The sequence below is a fragment of the Asparagus officinalis genome, chromosome 4, assembly GCF_001876935.1.
Source record: "Asparagus officinalis chromosome 4, Aspof.V1, whole genome shotgun sequence".
Classification (NCBI taxonomy): domain Eukaryota; kingdom Viridiplantae; phylum Streptophyta; class Magnoliopsida; order Asparagales; family Asparagaceae; genus Asparagus; species Asparagus officinalis.
The window spans coordinates 131108623-131129529 of NC_033797.1; the positions used below are offsets into that span (position 1 = coordinate 131108623).

General features: G+C 34.8%; 1 protein-coding gene and 1 long non-coding RNA gene across 2 annotated transcripts in view; one reads left to right on the forward strand and one right to left on the reverse strand.

Moving 5' to 3' along the window:
- LOC109838824 overlaps positions 1-20907 on the forward strand; it is a 103596-nt gene that overhangs the window by 5433 nt on the left and 77256 nt on the right. Inside the window, exons 2-9 of the mRNA XM_020407247.1 lie at positions 1287-1390; positions 1498-1632; positions 1723-1773; positions 11210-11304; positions 11373-11490; positions 11737-11838; positions 11923-12108; positions 12194-12354. Coding sequence (XP_020262836.1) covers positions 1287-1390; positions 1498-1632; positions 1723-1773; positions 11210-11304; positions 11373-11490; positions 11737-11838; positions 11923-12108; positions 12194-12354 — 952 coding nt within the window. The remainder of the gene's footprint in view (positions 1-1286; positions 1391-1497; positions 1633-1722; positions 1774-11209; positions 11305-11372; positions 11491-11736; positions 11839-11922; positions 12109-12193; positions 12355-20907) is intronic.
- Positions 3763-4535, reverse strand: LOC109838825. The gene is made up of 3 exons (XR_002246605.1): positions 4421-4535; positions 4261-4348; positions 3763-4173 (listed from the first exon to the last, which is right to left on the reverse strand). It is a non-coding gene; the product is annotated as an uncharacterized LOC109838825 (long non-coding RNA).

Consider the following 20907-nt stretch of genomic DNA (forward strand, 5'->3'; position numbering starts at 1 on the left):
TTGGAGAAGCTTGCCGTATCTTTGCAGACATTGGATAGAGGCGGCATGCTTGCTGATATTGGAGGCAGTGCAACAAACTTTGCAAATGGTGTTGACGATAATGAATAGGAGAAACGATAGATGGATCGGAGGAAGCAGCTCTGCGAAGTTGGGATTTATTGTTTGTTTGGGGGTTGGGTTGAAAATTAGGCTGGACTTGGGTTTGCTAGAAAATTTAGGATTTTTAGTTGATTATTAAAAATGCATGATTAGAATTGATTTGAGGGTTGAAATTTGTGGTCGAAATTGATCTGTCTAGGAAAGCAAAGAACAAAGGTAAAATTACAGACAACTTTTGGGCTTCACACTCCTAGGTAAATCACATGCCTAGTTTTAGCAAGTCACATGCTAAGAACACAAGCAATTAACATGCTTAATGAGGTTTCTCAGAACTCAGAACTCAGAACTCATTACTTTAAGTCTTCAATTATCAAGGTCTATCTTCAAATAACAGATACAATCTAATTTATAGAGAAAACTAAATGACCTTATCATATCTGTTCTTAACTTGCATCTTCTATTTTTGTTTAGATTTGATAAAACATGTCACACATGCATATCATGTGTGTTTTCTTAGAATTTGTCACGTCTTGCAGTGTTTGGTGTCCATAACATAGCTTAGAAAGGTGACTTGCATTTGTTAGTGGGATTTGCTATATGCCAGGAACCATAGATTTTGCGAGCGTTCAAGTATTCTCTGTGTTAGATGGAGGCCATATCAGGCATTGGTTGCTTTAATGATCTTTTTTCATGTTATTGTGACCATTCTCTCTCTTTTTGTCTCTTTCTCACTTATTTATTAATTTGGTATCTCCATTTTGTAAAGAAAACTACTAGTGGTTGGGCTAATCTAAGTTATGAATGAGGTTAAGAGTTGCATTAATTTTCAGGCTTCTTATATTGTCATTCACTCCAATGTTGTTGGGTTAGGCTGAAGTGTGAATGAGATTAAGAGTTGCATTAACTTCAGGCTTCTTATCATCATCATGAGCTCTTGAAACAAGATTGGTTAGATTTTTACAAGGGATTGAAATAAATCAGGATAGTTTCACAATCAGAGTTTTTTTTTGTTTTTTTGGGGAAGATTCTGGTATTAGGAAGGTTAAATGGAACATTCAAATATGTCTGGTATTCTGCAAATTATTTTTATTCTTCTGTACATACAATGTCGTGATCAATATTTAGTCATTAATGGATATGCATCTAACTTCAAATATAATGTTGTTCTGTGTGAAATATTGCTGTAGGTGATGTGGAACTAACTAACATGCAGTTGAGACCGGAGGCACTTAATGCTCTAAAGTTACCGGTGAAGGTTAAAGCCGGGTTTCTTGGATCAGTGAGGCTTAAGGTTCCCAATATGAACTTTTCTTTCAGTATGAGTTTTGTAATATTATATCTTATGTCTGAGCTGTAAATTGGTTAAAAAACTCATTAAGGGTGATTCTACTTTATCAGGTTCCATGGAGCAGGTTAGGCCAAGAACCGGTTTTAGTTTATCTAGACCGCATTTTGGTTTTAGTTGAGCCTGCAACACGAGTTGAGGGGAGTAGTGAAGATACTATACAAGAAGCTAAGAAAATTAGAGTACAGGTAAGGCATCAAAGTATTGACTTTTTGTCTTTTATGTCTCTTTTTTGTCTTTGTCATTAACATTCAATTTATGGCCTGTTCTTATGCCAGGAATTAGAAAAGAGGCTTTTAGAATGTCAGCAACAATTGAAGCTGGAAATGGTATGTTGGAACTCCTGTCTGTGATACTGCTCTTTTCAATTTAAGAAAATGGTCAATGACCATCTATTTTATACTTTTATTGCTTCTCCTGATTAATTTAGAGCAAATAAAGCTCCGAAAAATCAACGTATATAGTGTTATGTGGTCTGTAGGTTGCGATGATAATATGACAACAAATACTGAAGTTTCACAGTTCATCACCAGCATAGTTTCTTAGACTTGTGCTCTAGGAAAGAGCATAATGTGCTTGCTTTAAATGAGAATACTGGATAAAACTAAAAGCATTTTAAGCTGTCTAAAGGGCTGGAGTTACCCTCCTCCCTATACATGGCCCTTTCACCATTTTTTTGCACTAAATTATGTGATGCTTTGAATAAATGGCTATGAACTATGTGTTCACTGAGGAATTCTAGCATATCTTGAAATTATATGCTGAATTGAAGGGGTTGTTTGACAAAGTGCTGAAACAGGTTTTAGCTAGAATAAGTCTAGTCCAATAACTTAGTCCTAGTTTGGCAAATAAAGCAGTTGGGCTAAACCAGTTCTTGTCTGGCCTAATTTTGCTTCAAAATCGGACTAAAAAAAAGCAAGGCTCCCCAGGTTTGAAATAGAACCAGATAAGTTTGGCCCAAAAAAGTTAGGGGTAAGGGAAAAATGTATTGTGATTATCAAATTGACATAGGAAAATATTTTTAATTATCAAATTGAAATCATGTCTTTATATATATATATATGTGTATTTATCAAACAAGATTTAGCTTTATACCAGTTTTGTTTAAAAATTAGTCAAACTAAGTTCAGCTCAAAACTAGTTCACATAGAAACTTAGTCTAACCTACGCTAAGTGTAATTGGATCAAAACTAAACCAGATTAATTTCAAAATGACCCTAAGGATCATGAATCAAACATGAAATTTGAAGCCGATAAATAACGGTGATGAAAGGGCTATATGATTCAAGAGTAGGACAAATTTTCAAAATCAACCTTTTTAGCATTTTAAATAGCAAAATCGACCTTATCTCATTTTATTCAGCAAAACCGACCCTTTTCTTTTGAAAAGGATCGGTTTTGCTGCAAGAAGTTTTTTACGACATACACGGGGCTGCTAGTCCCGTGTATTTCAAAATACACAATGAAATGCACGGGACTAGCAGTCCCGTGCATTTTACAAAGAGCAACGAACCAAGGGCACAATGAAATGCACGGGACTAGCAGTCCCGTGCATTTTACAGAGAGCAACGAACCAAGTGCACGGGACTGCTAGTCCCGTGCACTTCCTGGGCACAATGAAATACACGGGACTAGCAGTCCTGTGTATTTCCTGCACATAATGTGCAGAAATATGTATTTCTGCTGCGGGAAAATTCCCCGTACAAACTCATTTCAAATGCAACAATCATAAATTACACCATTGCATAAACACATATATCGATTAGCTTACATACATCCAAGAACTCTTCTCCTCCTCCTTTGTCTTCGGCCTCCTCTATCCCGACCTTCGATGAGTTCATGATCCGGTTGCGTTTGTGGTTGTGACGGTCCAGCTCCGTCGTCAACACGTTGGGAAGGCCCAGCTTCATTGTCGTTTCTGCGTCGTCCTCGTCTTTGTCGTGGTTGACGTGTGTATACTAATTGCGCTACCTCTCGTCCATCATGAAGGTCTTCATGAGTTCGATGTAAGGCTTGGTGAAGCCTCTGCATTATCGACTGATATATTAATGCATGTTTCTGTGCTTCGGGATATGTACCTGCGAGAGATAATTCAAAAAAATCTGAAATACAAAAATTACTATAAAATTCAAATTATAATATGTAAATTTTATATTTAATTCTATATTACCTGCTCGAGCCAATTCCAGGCCACGATTTGCAATGGTTTGAACATCATCTATTGCTGATACCTGCAAATTAAAAAAAAAACATAATTTAGCAATACTGAAAAATACTAATAAAAATGAATAAATTTGAAAATACTTACTAATTCTCTCATCTATACCCCGAGGCACATATCCTCTTTGCAACTCAACCGGGGATGTGGTCGCATGGAGTATCCATCTTCTAGTTATCCTCCAATACCAAGTGTAGTAATCTGATTCCTGGGGAGTTGGCTCGATTTGCTCAACAATACAAAAATGTCTATCATTCCATCTGTATATATAATTTTGATGCTCAGCTGCCCAGTCCTTTTGATGGCCTCCTTTCTTCGCCTTCCTCTCTATTTTTTCAACAATTTGCGGAACATGTTGTGCAAGACCAAATTGTCGAAGCACGCGATCCGGTACATGCATTTCTACTATCTCGAAACATATTAGAGGAACTCTGGCTCTCCATATAACTGGGTATTCTGTGCATATCGGGGGTAGATGATCGAGAAATGGGGTGTAGGGCTCCCATTCCATCTACAGAGTATTACATATAATTGTTGCATATCATTAAAACGAAAGTTGATATATAGAAGAAAAAACTCGTTTTTATAGAAATGATACCTGAAAAATCTTCATGCGGTCAAGCTCATTTCGGTAGAAATCTAACTGTCTCGTCGGGGTCTCGTCAAAACATTTTTGGACATTCCATCTGTGTTAGTTTTAAAATTCAGTACCAAATGAATAACTACAATTATATTTACTACGTTAAAAAATATAATACCTGCATCCTAGTGGAATTTGTCCGTCTAATTGTAAATTCACGCATAGTCTCGGCTTCAAATGCAGCCTCTCCTATGCCCATACTTGCAGTAAGCTGAGACACCCTTTGAGGTCATTATTTTTCATCAATGCAACCTTAGATATCTCTCTATATAGGTACGTCAAAACCGCACCACACGTGTCCAAGTCCCCGATAAGTGGTAACCACCTAGCATTTTCATAACATTTCAAGTTATCAAGTGGTAACCACCTAGCATTTTCATAACATTTCAAGTTATCAAAATAAGCTAAATCAACAGACATAATTGTAAATACTGATAAAAATGATACCTGGCATGCACTTTATCTTTACTCGAATCTGGAAATAATATTGAACCGATCATGTGCATAATGTATGCACGTGCATGTTGCTCAATCAATATTGGCGGCGCATCAAAAGGCAACGGCACCGAGAAGGTATCTTTTAGCCACTTCAATTTAATATTTCCTCCAGGCATTGACTCTGGAGCTACACCTAACACTTTTAGCCACTTCAATTTAATATTTCCTCCAGGCATTGACTCTGGAGCTACACCTAACAACTCCTCACATTTTGTCGGCCAAAAATGTCTATCACTGCCGGTAACGCACGGACCATCTATGTGGAGACCAAGTATCATAGCTACATCCTGTAGCGTAATAGTATACTCTCCCATTCGGAACTGGAAAGTGTTGGTCTCCGGCCTCCACCTATCTATCAAAGCGGTGAGTAAGGGCCAATCGAGCCTCATCCAACGAAGCTTTGAACATGTCAAGAAGCCGGCCCGTCCTACAGCTGCTATTATGCGCTCATCCTCTAGATGCCAATGGCTATGGCTGAGGCTATGATCAACCATAACAATATCCGGGCCTCTCTGTAAAGCAAATGAATATATAAGAATACAATATTATAAGAATACAATATTGAAATTATACGAAACTTAGTTACCTCTGTAAAGGATATAACATGTGAACGGTGTCGAGGCTGGTCATATAGGACCTCATCACTCGTCGGTCCAGGCTCCATGGTGTATATACCTGCACATACAATTATAACATATCAATAACCGATCCACGACTAATTATATTGTCTACATTAAAATAAATCACAATTTGAATATGTCAATTATTACCAATTAATTGCTATCTATTGAGTCTAGCTGGACAACGAGGTCGAGTATGTCCCGGTTGTTTGCAAAGACTACATTTTTTATGCTTGACAATTCCTTCTCGTCCTTGATCCATGGTTCCCCTAATTCGTACAGATCGTGGTCGACCTGCTTGTCTCTTGTATTGAGGTGGAATTAGTCGTTCAATTGACGCTTGCTTCTCCACTAATTGTTTCATGTCATTCAATTCCTCATCGTCGGTAATCGCCACAGCAATAGTTCTACTCTCATTTACCGGATAATTGAAGAACACTTTAATTGCATAACATGCTTTATTAATTTTCGTAACTCTGTGTATTTCATTCATCATTCCATCAAAATTTAATGACTTGGATAACATAAATATTTTCCTAGAACCTCCCTCATACATCGGCATACTATTCAATCCGACGCCGAGGCTCCCATTGAAGAAGCAAATAATGGGTATAGAGTTTGCCATCGAAGCTGAAAATCAACAGTCCATCATATGTAAATAATCTATTATAACTGTAAATATTAATCTTAATTTAAAGTCAAATTTAAAACCCTAATCTCAACTACAAAGCAAATAATTGCTAAATTCCCTAATCCCAAATCACATTATTCATGTCTAAACCCTAATTATGGTTAAACCCTAATCTCAAATCACATTATTCATGTCTAAACCCTAATTATGGTTAAACCCTAATCTCAAATCACATTATTCATGTCTAAACCCTAATCATGTCTAAACCCTAATCTCAAATACATTCCCAAATTTCAACCTTAATCCCAAATCTCAACTAAATCCATTCCCAAATCTCAACCATAATTCCCAAATCCCAACCCAAATCCATTCCCAAATCCGAAATTTCATGGCTAATCAAAATTTAAAAAAAAACCACATTTACCTTGTCGGAGCAAACTTGGCCGGCGGTGGTCGGAGCAAACTTGGCCGGCGGAGGCGGTGGTCGGAGGGCGCTTGGTCGGCGGCGGCGGTGGTCGGAGGGCGCTTGGTCGGCGGCGGCAGTGGAGGAAGCCGCTGGGTTTGAGGAGCGGGTGAAAGAGGAGGGGTGAATGGGTTTGGGTGAAAAGGAGTGCGGTCAAAGATGAAGTCGGGTCTTTTTTTACCACCGATCGCACGGGACTGCTAGTCCCGTGTTAATCGAAACTGCCACGAAATACATGGGACCAGCAGTCCCGTGTATGTCCTAAAAATTATTCAGCAGCAAAACCGACCATTTTCAAAAGAAAAGGGTCGGTTTTGCTATTTAAATTTTAAAGAGGTCGGTTTTGCTATTTAATTTTCGAAATTGGTTGATTTTGAAAATTTGTCCTTCAAGAGTAAATACTATCCTAGAAATACTATTCAAAAATAAAAAAAAACTCTGAACACAAATTCAGGTGCTTTCAAAGGACTGTATGATAAACAATGAGTGTGGCAATGTTTATTTTAGTTGAACCTAGTGGAAGCATCTGTTGAATATCTAAGGGGCTCTACGCAGATTGATTGAAGTTGCAAAATTGTGAGAATAGATCTATTGTTCAACAAACAATAACGTTGTTGTGGTTTGTGCTACTAATTAACTGCATATAGGATACAGAGTCACAGACCCATGTATTCAAAACCTAACATGAAGTTCGGTTTGTACTCAAAGATTTTAGTGATGAAAGGATGGGAAGGGCAAAATTGTCTGGTTTGTACTTTTAAAAGTCTCAGTGATGAAAGGATGGGAAGGACAGGGCAAAACTGCTTAATGTAACTCATTAAGAACATATTTTGAGAACAAAATTGCTTTAACAATTGAGAGGCTACTCGTGTCAAATTTATAGGTTCTAAATTTCTGGCTTAAGAAGTTGGGAAATATGCTGGGTCATGGATCTGAAGTAACTGGAAAACAACTTTGGAGGATGTAGTTCCATATACCAACATGTGCATGTGGGCAGGCGGACGGGCTTGTGTGTGTTGGGTATTTTCCATGTGGTTGGGAGTATTGATATTTGGAAAGGACCATGGCTTGAGCTTTGAGAATGCGGGTGTTCATTACGATGTAAATATTATGCCACCAAAATCTCAATTCTAAAAACTAAATATTTGCATCATGAACATGCATGTTTGGATGACTATATATGTTCATTTGCGGTTTTAGAAATTAGTAAAACTTGGTACATTTTGTATTGGTGTTGATTAGCTCTTTAGTGAAACAACAAAAGAAAACCTTATTCCAAAAATTTTTGGTCAGATATTTGAACTCTTTTATTCCTTTAGTCATATTAAAGGTTATCTCATTATTTATCTGCTGACATATCCTTTCTAATTACTTCAACCCAAGGTTCTTTTAGGACTATTTTATAGACTTATCATTTTGATTGTAAATTTGTAATCTTATTGCAATTTTTATTGGTGCACTTAGTGTTGTTCATTGCACATTGTTTATACCTTAAAAAGTATACGAATTAAAGTAGGCATACTTTTTGTCCACGAATTAGGTGGTTTCATTTGTTGATGAAACTAGTATTTTCTTGTGTGATGCCTGAGTTTATAAAAATAAACAACAAGCACCAAATAAAAAAAAAGATCAAATTTTTTATTTTGTCCTAGGCTGAGGTCCCTGACAAATCTGAGAAATTTTTGTAGCAGACCTAGCTAAAAAAAACTATGATGAAACATGCTAGCCATCCATGACATTATATTTAAGTTAAATATGTAAACATAAGAAAGTTTGTTGTGAAAAGTGGAAACATAGACAGATTAAACCAGACAATAAATCCATTCTGCTGCATAGTACATGGCTTATTCTTGAAGGTCAATATTAAGTCTCCAACCTTTTTTTTTGTTGCCTCTCTTATATAATGTCAAGCATAATCCTTTTTGTTTCAAGCTTTGAAAAAAATTTATTTAACAATTTTATGGATTGACAAGATGAAAGACTAATATAAGCGAATTCCATGCAGCGTGTCTAACTTTCTAAAGAAGATATCTTGATAAACAAAAAATAAAATGGTTATAGCATTTCTTTTTTGGTGGTAATCTATAGGCCCATGCCTCCTATTGTTTTCTTTAACAATAAAGTATAAAAACATATATAGTCAAACCAAGGGCTAGCAGGACACATCTTCCAGGAGCTTCGTCATATATTTTGATGTTGTGAAGATGATAACCATGAATTTTATTAGTGCGTTAGTAGAGAAAGTGGTTACGAGTTGGGAACTTAGGATGGATTTGAACGTGGATTAATGTGTTAATAAGGGTTATAAGAGCACTAACTCATGAGTGAATTTATTTGAGGGGTATGCATGATGTATGTAATTGGGGGTTATGGACCATGGTTTTGTGTAAATTTATTTTTATACGCTACATATTATAAATAGAATTGTGCAACACTGCAACCATAACCTAACATTCCATACTTTAATAAGATGCCTAATGGCAATTCTATGAAGATGCCACGTGGCAACTAGGGTATTACTTTATAAGGGTAGTATAGATATAAATGCCAATTTCACAGCCATTTGAAACATGGGTAAATTTTTTCCAACCCCATATCTTTTATGAAGATACACTTCAGTGGATAAAAGTTTTTGATGATTGGAGCGGATCATTGTTCCCAATAGTTTTTTAATGGGCCATAGTAGGCAAACCTGTGGTAATATCCTTGTGCTTGCTTGCATCTACATACTCGTAGAATAAAAAAAAAGACTCCCCTTACGAACATTTTTATACACATGACACATGCATAGGCATGCATAAGTTTACCTTGATGCATACTTAGTGTTTGCTTTTGCAGAAGAGTAGCTATGTGTTTCATGTATATCTGCTACATATATCAGGTACATGCAACATACAAACACTTATGTAAGGAACATCTTTAGTTCTTGTATAAAGAAGGGAACAAGTGGAAATATTATTAACTGGCTAGATTTATTTGCCTTTTGTGTCTTTCAATGGGACTGGACTATCAATTCTTTGCCCTTTGTGTTTATTATGAGCAAGTATTTGGGTCAAAGCTTTCCCTTCAGCTACTAATTTTTTTCCTATATACACATGCTGCTGGTTAATTCCTAATTTTGTAATCCACCTTACTGTTTAGGGTGATGTGCACGGGTGGAGGCATGTAAGAGACAAAGTGGCCTTGCCTTCCCCCCTCCCCAAATTTTTTTATTACACTACATATGTATAATAGTGTAGGGGGAGAAATTGAAACCAAGAGCTATAGAGATCTCATAGTTTTAATCAATTTATATAACTACAAGTCATTTTGGTTAGCACATATTATTGTGCACATATCAAAGTACTTTTAACCAATTTATATAACTACAAAGTCATTTTGGTTAGCACATATTATTGTACATATATCAAAGCACACGCTATTATGTAAGTAAAAGAAGCTAACAGTGCGTAAAGCTAGAAAACATACTAAATATCACTATACTTTTGAACATAAATACACAATGTTCGCCATTGATCATCTTAGATAATTTTGGATGGTAAGAAGGCATCTTAGAAATGTTTGATTATGTAATGTGGTACTCTAATCATTGTTTTAAATATCCCCGACATAACCCGGTATATCCTTTTACAGTGCTTGCCGCAACCGATATGGTCTCTATGTATCCTTTAACATTATATATCCTTTAACATTATTTTGGCTATTTTGGATGACATATTCCCAATATGGCCGATATGTTGGCCGATATTATCCTTTTATATGGCTTGTCACAAAACAATATATCGCGTTTGGCAATTTTTAGGCGAGATATCACGATTATCCCATTATATCAAATGACATTTGGGTCTAAAAAAATCAGACGAAATGTTGCGACATTTGATTTGTACTTTTATATGTTTTACAATGTTAACTAGTGATCCTAACTATATATTATTACTTTTTTGTATGCTTAGATTTTATTAACTAGATTTTAGTGCATTATACTATAAATGCGAACATCTATTATGGCATTCTGATGTTTACCACATATCCTTAATATTTGCCTTGATATCCACAATCTGATATGAATTTTTGCCATCCGAAATTTCCCCGATGTCCGATATTTAAAACATTGACTCTAATACGTGTCAATTACTTTAAGATTTATATAATGACATCGCTACAAATTTATTTTAGATAAGTAGTCTTTGGTCTCTCATGGCAATTTTTCTGAAAATTTGAGGGATCAATAAACTTGCTTAGTAGTTGGTTGAATGGAGGATGGACGCTTTATATACTTCGGTGTACAAGTTAGTGAAGTTGGCACTAATCTGAAACCTGATTTTGAAAATATTGTAATATAATGAGATTTAGATACGAATTAATTAATTGTAAAAAGTATTATATGTCGTCATGTTTATTAATCTTTTGGACCCCCTTGCCAAAACTTCTGGCTCCTGCCACTGGCAATGTAACCACTATCTCTATTCACAACTTTCTTCAGAGCTCGCTTGTGTGATGCTGGTAGTTTTTGAAGCCTTTTTTATTTTAGTTTCCTTAGTTGGTTTCTTCAAATTTATTAATACTATAATTTTTGTGTAACGTTTTATATTATTGTTTCAAAAGAAACATGCCATTTCTACATCATAATTGATGTCTCTTTGTATCTGACCTTACAATGTGTCTGCATGGGATGCCGCATTTTTGCTGTTAAAGAATACGTCATGGCTGGGATCGCTGATCAGCACTATTATTGGGAATATCAAGCTTTCCATTACCAATATCCACATTAGATATGAGGATATTGAAAGGTAAGCATCCTCCTAAATTCATTTTGGCCTTGGGATCCTTCAGAGGTCTTATAATTTCTTTGCTATAGCAATCCTGGGCACCCATTTGCAGCGGGCTTGACGCTTGATAGGCTTTCAGCAGTGACTGTTGATGATTCTGGGAAGGAAACTTTTGCTACTGGAGGCGCTCTAGAGCGCATTCAGAAGGTAAGGTACCTCATCTATATTTGCTGGTAAACTTTGACGTTTTCCAACTATCATTATCAGGGCAAATGTCATGCGCCTGAAATTGGCTTTTACCTTCTATTTGGTAGACTCTTTTCAAAAGAATTATATGTTTTTTGCTTCTGATATCATTACTAACATGATATTTGTCTACTCTCTGTGGCTTTTGTGGTTAAATTACCGTCAGGTTAATATGTTTAACTCTTCTCATCTTATACTTTTATGCAGTCTGTGGAGCTCGATCGCCTTTCTGTTTATTTTGATTCTGATGTCCGACCATGGAGTGTTGAGAAACCATGGGAGGATTTGCGCCCTTCAGAGTGGAATGAGGTACTACTATTGCTTTTAACAGACCCACGCTTTTTCTTGCTTTTAAACTTGCTCATGATCTATATGGATTTTAATCTTCTCTAGATATTTGAACTTGAAAACGAGGATGGTAGGTTAGATATTCGTTCCGTGGATCATAATTACATTCTCCAGCCAGTGACTGGTAATGCAAAGTACACAAAGCTGCGATTGGACGAATCGAAGAGTACTAGGCAAGCATTACAACAGGCATCCGTTAATTTGGATGATGTCACATTATGTTTATCGAAGGTAAATCCTCATGTTGCATCAACTTTCCAGGTCACTGGTGCAAATAGATAATGTTCCACAACTAATAGTCAGGTCATGGATGTAGGAAGGATACAGGGACATGTTGAAACTGGCTGATAACTTTGCAGCATTTAACCAACGTTTGAAATATGCTCATTACCGACCACCTGTTTCTGTGAAATTGGATCCAAAATCCTGGTGGAAATATGCGTGCAAAGCGGTAACCGATGAAATGAAGAAAGCAAGGTATTTAAGATTGCCTCGTCATTTTATCCTTTTTATCTCTATGTAGCATGCACTATTTCTAGCATGGTACTTAACATTGCTAGATTATTGTGTTTACTACTCATGTTTATCTAATGCATGGGATTTAACTTGTGTTTATCTAATGCATGGGATTTAGACCGGAGCACATGCTCTTCTGATTGTTGAATTGAATGCTTGTTGTTATAGCTCATACCAATGTAAGGACTATTGAATAGTGTGTACTCCCAGATGGTTGAATTCAATTCTTGTTTTTATAGTTTTTGCTAGCATGGTACTTAACATTGCTAGATTATTGTGTTTACTACACATGTTTAGCTAATGCATGGGATTTAACTCGTGTTTATCTAATGCATGGGATATAGACTGGTGCACATGCTCTGCTGATTGTTAAATTGAATGCTCGTTGTTATAGCTCATACCAATGTAAGGACTCCTGAATAGTGTGGACTCCCAGATGGTTGAATTCAGTTCTTGTTTTTATAGTTTTTGCAAATGGAATGACTTTTGCATAGTAGCCATTTATTTCTTGAGTTTTTAAAAGTACAAGTTTAAGCATGTAATGCTTTCTCTTCATGGAGACATAGTACATGGAAGGCAGTTTTTCTTTTGTTTTGGATTTGAGGGGTGGACATGGGGGAGGATTTTCCCTGGCTTCCGCCCAAATTAGATTTGCTTTAAGTTCCAGTCCTTTTTGGTATGTAAAATCTGTTGATGTGTATAAATTCTTGATTGCTTTGTCTTGTATACACAACGAGCTATAAAAGTTTAAACAAAAAAAAAAAAGGTAAAAATTGTGTCCAGGCCCCAAAAGAGATCTCATGTGACCAAGCCCCTTCACGTTTGGCCTATGTGCTTTAGCCTCAAAATCCATTTTTTCATGCGATAAATCCTTCCTCAACCCATATTTTTCTTCCATCCCTAAAATACAATTCATCCTCCTCCTCCTCTCATCCTCCTATACTCTCTTTTTCTCCACCCAAATTCCTCTCTTGTTGTCTCACCTCCACCCTCCTCCCTTCTCCTTTTCCGCCCTCCTCCTCTTCCCTTTGTCCAATTTCATTCTCCTCCATCCTCCATCCTTATCCATCTTTCTCTGCCCCTTCCTTCCTCCTTCGCTCACTTTCCTTTCTCCTCCTATCTTTTCCACTTCATCACCATTTCCCCTTCCCTCCCTCCTCTTCCGTTCCACTTCCACCATCCTCTCTCCCCCTTGCCCTTCCTCAACTACCGCCATATCTCTCAAAGTCTGCCTCCTTTGGCTAAAACAATCATGTCATAAAGTTATGCCGAAGTTAATACTTAACAATTGAAGTTGACATCTGCGCTTTTAAAGCATTTTGAAATATTAATTTTAAAATGCATATGTTGATCATAGATGATAGATGTTAATCTTAGAGGACTGATATTAATGTTATACGATAGTTATGAATATTTGACGATAGGTGTTAAGGTTACATAATAGCTTTCAATTATAAACTTAGTTTTACATGTTAATGATCCAAGCTATGTGATTGCCTTAAGGAGTAGATGCTGGTAAGTGCTAACTCATATAGTTAATGCCAATATGTTAAACTTAATAGCTAATTCATATAATTAACATATATTTGTTAAACTTAATAGCTAAGTTATATAGTGATCATTTATGTGATAAACTTAACACCCATGACCTATAGTTAACATCTACCTGTTAAACTTGACAGCTAAGTCATATAGTTAAAATCTATATGATAAACTTAACACCCAAGTCCTATAGTTAACGTTTATTTGCTAAACTTAACACCTAAGTCAACCGTTAATGTCTATCCGTTAAAACTTAGAAAACTTTTATTGTGAAGTGTTTATTTCGGCTTGACTTTAGGAGATGTCCGTTTTAGCTAAAGAAGATGGTCTTTTAGTGATGAGGCAATGGTTATGAGAGGAGGAGAGATGGTTGAGGAAAGAGGGGAAATGACAAAGAGAGGCTGTGGTGGGGAAAAAAGAAAAAAAAGAAGGGAAAAAAATACAAGGTTGAGAAAGAAAGAGGAGGATGTAATGGTGAAGCTGGTGGGGGGAGAGATCATGGATGAGGAGGAAAAATTGTTCATGGGTTAATGAGAAAAGAGAGAGAGAGAGAGAGAGAGAGAGAGAGAGAGAGAGAGAGAGAGGAGAGGTTGAGGGTGATGGCAATTTGGGAATAAAAAAGAGTACTCTCTCCTGACGTGGCAGCTGAAAAGTTCACATAAAAATTACAATAAAGGGCCCAAGACATGGACCAAAAGTGAAGGGGTTGGGTGACATGAAATTTCTGATTTTGCAGTGTAGACACAATTTTCTCAAGAAAATAAAGGACAAATTTTCAAAATAGACCCTATCAGGAATTTATTTTTAAAAATGATCAATTTGAAATTTATTACTGGGTCGAAAATGGTAAATAAAGTTCGAAAACTTTACGAGATTTTAAATCCTGTGAAGTTTAATAAATGATTAGCTAGGCTAAAGAAAAAGCCACCAAACTTCACGGGAGTTAAAATCACGTGAAGTTTGGCCGCAACTTTACGGGATTTCAACTCCCATGAAGTTGTAGTGCAACTGCCAGAGAGCTCACGAGCTCTCTGCCAAATGAGCCTACAACTTTACGGGATTTCCAATCCCGTGAAGTTGCAGGTCATGCACAGACATACACAGACTGAGTGCATGTTTCACCAAATTAGCCTGTAAATTTCACATAATCCAAAATCTGTTGTATATAATGAAATTTTCGTCTCATTCACAACAATATACATGAAAATCCAACCATATCAAATTTTTCGCATGTATACTGAATTACAACAATATACATAAAATTCAACCATAAATCAAAACAATACAAATGAAAATCACATACATAAACAAAAATCGATCCACATGAGCAACAAATTGAACAATCTAACAATATATATTCTTGAAATTCATAATTACACTGTAAATTTCACATACATTCTAAAAGTCTTCCCCTCCTTCCTCTCCCTCTCTTACCCCTTCCCTTCACTCTTCCTCCCCGTCCCCTCCCATGCTGTCCATGCTGATAAGCCTCGATGATCACGCGTCGCACTATGAGAAGTGCCGACTTCATCATTACGCGCCGCCTTTTGACTAGTCCTACGTCTTCGTGCGTATACTTACCAAATTGACATGACCTGCCCTCGCGTCGTTCAAACTCGTTGACGTGATTTTTATGGAACACATTTGCTATTCTATGTCTGATCCTATTGAAGATCCCTAACAATGTTGGATTCTGAATCTCATTAATATGCTCATTTATATCAGCCTTAATCTCATCAAAAGCATGGATCTATAATATAATCAATATATACACAACTTAGGCTTCGTTTGGATACCATGATGTTTACCTTGTGTTTTTGTAAAAAACACCATGATGTTGTATTTTTTTCTTAAAATGTTTTTAAAATACCATGTTAAGTATTTTTTGTCAACACTAGTTTGACCCATTGTAACATTAGTATTAAACATATTATTGATGTTGTATTTTTCCCTTAAAATGTTTTTAAAATATCATGTTAAGTATTTTTTGTCAACGCTAGTTTGATCCATTGTAATATTAGTATTAAACATATTATTAGTATATTATATATTAATTATAATAAATATATTATAAATAAAATATTATAATAATTAGTTTAAATTATTATAGTATTATAAGTATTAAATGTAATGCAATATAATATTGTATAATGTATTATAATGTTACATTGTACTTTAATGAATTATAATATATTATAATTATTATTATATTATAATTATTACATATTATTTTCAAATAATTATATATTTAATTATTTTGGTATATCAATTTGTTATTATTGTATATTATATTAATATTTTTATAACAATGTTATTTTATTATTAATATAATATAATATTAGTAATATGTTAATATTATGTTATTACTAGTATGTTATTAATAAATTAATATTTTATAAATTTTTTAATAATATATAATATATTATAGTTTTTATTATGTTGTTTATTAATAGTACTTTAATGATATATTAGTATTTAACTATTTATGATAAAAGTAAATATTATTATATTATGAATATATTATTTTTACATTAACATTTGTTAGCAATAAATTGTTTTTAATCGTTATAATATTATAATAATATATTATATTATATTGTTACTATTATATAATATTTTATAATTTTTAATTTATTACAATTTATTTATTAAAAGTTAATAATATTATAACGATTATACTATTGTATAGTATATTATTATATCATTATTATATTATTATTTATTATCAATAAATTTTTATTAGTTTATTTATATTTTATTATTAGTTATTATATAATACATTATTAACATATTAAATATTGGTATTTAATATGTTATTAAATTATTATATAAGATATGTTATTTATTACATTTTTACATTATTTAATAAATATTAATATTTTAAATTAACTATAATATAGTATAGTATAGTATAATATAATAATCATGTTGATAATAACTCTATATTAATTAAATTTAATATATTATGTTAACACTTCTCAAACTTAAAACCAAAACATCAAACTTAAAACACCTAAAATGTGTTTTGAAATAAGTATTGTGTTTTTGGGTTGAGGATGGTTTAGCTCAAAAAATACTATGATTTCCAAACGCATGGTATTTTATTTTTAGCAAAAACACCATGGAAACAAGTAAAACACCATGGTATCCAAACGGATCCTAAATATTATTACAAAAAAAGAATTACTGTTTTAATTTAGTTTAAAAACTTACATAAATCCCTCTTGATCCTGGCGCTAGGGATGTAACTATCTATCGATGGGCTTGGTTCGCATCCAGCTGTTGGTTGTGGGTCACGTCCTATCCATCTGCGTGTGATATTCCAACACCGACGCACATACACAGTATAACCATCTGTTGGAATTCTCTCATTCTGTATGAAATTTCACCTATTATTCTACCTGTTTATGTAGGCTGCACGAATATCCTTTGGACTTAGATCAAGATCCTCCTTTAGTTTAGGTATAATCAAGCGATATACGAAAGAGGCAGACGCGTGTTTATAATTCATCTCTAATCGAGGATTGCTATATGTGTGAAGTTTGCTGTAGTGTGTTATTTTAAATTATCTGCATACTCTTACCTCTAAGCATGAATTAAGCTTACAAGGACACTTATTATTTTCATCATGGTGACCACCAATATCTTCTTCTCACCTTCTTTTTGGTAAAAACAAACTACATCATAGCTTGTTGTGTTGCTTTTCGTTTGCCTAAACTTGACATTATTTTTGATGGCCCACAAATGAAGCGTATGAATTAATTTCTCCTTGCTTTCAAATAAATCATTCTTTTTGAATGAGAAGTCGTCACCTTGTGTATCATTATTTAAATTAGTGCCAATAGAAATATTTTTCATTGTGGAGTCATCAATCCATCTATCTTCATAAAGTTCATCGGGCAACAGACCCTCTAATACGACATACTCATTGTTAGAATAACATTGGTCAATTAACTGGTTGTCCCATTCATCATGATCTATCAAACATATCATGCTATTAATTTGTAAGCTATCATCTTCGTCATCATCCTCGAATTCGACACTTACATTATCTTCTATCGTCACTCCTGTGGAAGACATTATATCTTGATGGGGAGCGTTATTATCGAAGACATTTGAAGTGCCTACAAATGCTCAAGTATTATGACTGTGTCCATCCCATATCCTGTTGCGGAGACAAAACCGGTGGAGTCAACTTCAAGGTCCTCCAACATGCGGCAGTGTACTCCGTCGTGATTCACCGATTTGCCCAAATTTATGTGATGCTTTTCAATAAATAATTCCACCGAATGCTTTTCATAATTCAATATTCTAATGAGACCCATATCGTAGGTACTTGAGATTTGAATGCCGCTTGTTCTGTTCCCCATAACGAGATAATTGCAAATCACGTTAATGTGATACTCACATGGATTGGTTAATGTAAGTTTGTGCAAGTCATTAACCAACCCATCGAAAGTACATGATTTGGATATACAAAACGGTTTCGTCACGCCTCCTTCATATATAAGCATATTAATATCGAGATAGTTAATCTTCTCATCATATAAATAAAGAATTACGATTCGATTCATCGTTACCTCAGAAGAGTAAAAAAATCCAATATCAATACTACACAAAAAACACAAAAATATTATTTACAATTAAATCCCCTAATACCGATTTTACACATTGATAATTTTTACCATAGGTCAAACCTTTATATTTTTACGATTGCCTAATTTAAATAAATTAAACAATATTCACTTTTAAAAACTGAAAAATAATACACTAATTTTTACAATTTCCCCAAATTTTCCCTCTAACTTCATATACAAATTTCTTTATTTTTCTTCACAAAATGCATAAATATTTCAAAAAATTATTCCAAAATCTAAGCTTAAACAAGTTATTATGATGAAAAAGTGAGAATATGTAAAAATTTAGGAGAAAAAAAAAGTTCAAAGATTTTACCAAAAATTTGTCGATGCTCTAAATTTGAAATCCGACGTGCTCCGGCGAACTCCGACGCTTTTCAGTCCTAAAAAAGGTCAGCGGCGGGGGACCAGAAGCGACGGATGCGGCGGGAGATGATCTAGGGTTTGGGTTTGGGGTAAGTGAGCAAAGAGGGAGAGTACGGGAATGATAGAGAGAGAACGGGAAATGAGATCACGTGAGAGGGGGGAGAGAAACAAAGTGGGTGAGTGGGGCCTACGCAGACTTCACGGGATTTGAAATACCGTGAAGTTGTAGGCTCATTTGGCAAAGAGCTCGTGAGCTCTCTAGTAGTTGCACCCTACAACTTCACGGGAGTTGAAATCCCGTGAAGTTGCGGCCAAACTTCACGTGATTTCAACTCTTGTGAAGTTTGGTGGCTTTTTCCTTAGCCTAGCTAATCAATCACTAAACTTCACGGGATTTAAAATCCCATGAAGTTTTCAAAATTTATTTGCCATTTTCGACCTAGTTTCAGGCAAGTGGCTAATACTGGGTCGAAAATGGCAAATAAATTTCAAATGGGTTGTTTTTTAAAAATAAATTCCTAATTGGGTCTATTTTAAAAATTTGTCCAAGAAATAATATTAGAGTTAAACTCCAGCATTCCCCTACTTCAGTTTTTTTTAATCCCAAAATCTACTGAGCGACACACCAGCATATATGCAAAAGAGAATCCTGTAATATATATAGCAGATGAGTAATGGGGGCAATTCAGAAGCAAAAAGCGAGGACTGAAAAGGGTATTGTGGTAATCAATACAAGTGACAGACTAGACAACTGAACACATCTTTTAGTATAATTATATATACATACATACAGACAACTAGAAGCACATTCGTCATGAAGTTGCCTAATAATTTCATTTGAAAGTGAAAGGTAGATTATTCTTACTAATGCTACTTCCACTATTCACTTGCATTGTTAATATGAATCCTGTTGTATTTCCTTTTTTGTCATCGGTGCTCTGGTTCTTTTACTTTAGCTTTTAATAATTTAAATATAACTTGACCTCTAAGTCCTCAACTGTTGTGAGATTATGGACATATGTATTTATTATGAACTAAAAGAGCCAATGGCAGCTCTGAGATATAATCTTCAGACCCTAATAGATCCAAATTCTCTCACAACCCTGCAAAAATGGTAAGTATCCTTATTTAGGAATATTTTTCCATCAGAAAGAGAACCATAAATACATTGGAATCAAGTCATATACTAATTATTTTCCTAAGGCTAAGTCTCTCCCATGTCTTCCATTATAAAGTTTGCCATCTTCCACTTGTTTCCACAACCCATCTCTAGCTCTGGGTACTTTTAAGTCATAAAAATGGTTCATTGTGTGTGAATTGAGATGCATGGTGTAGATAATCTTTTACTAGTTAATGATATGCAAGTTTCTAGAATGCTTCGTTAGTTTAATGGCTTGATGTGTTTGAATTGAGATGTATACACATGTTTGAATGCATTTATTTATATATGAGTAATTGTTATGAATAGCACGTTAGTTTAATTTGGTAGAATGATTTTGTACAGAGCATCCTGATCTTAGATTTCTTAGTTTATTGAAAGAAATCCTTTCATATAGCATGGAGTGAATATGATATACACTTATTTATCCATACCCTTACTTGGGATGGTCCTTGTGAAAGCCGGTACATAAGTTTAGTTTTGAACCATTTTCGGACCCTTGATCAACAGTTCATCTTATGTTCTGGTAACTGTAGCTTTTGTGGGCTTCATAAACCTATATAGTTTCCAGCTGCAAATGTCAACCTCATCGTGAATATGTTGTATACAGAAAGCTCAGTACAAGAAGTTTAAGTGCTTCTTGATACAAGCCTATGGTGAAATAAGTAGAGCTCTCCAACCTGTACAACCATATGCTGAAAATAACTATGTTCTACCTCTGTTGAGCTTTTACAGCAACAAAGAAAAGAATCAAATAAGAACTTCCAGATCTCACTATTTGAAATGCCTGCTGGCAGTTGTCTGTTGGGA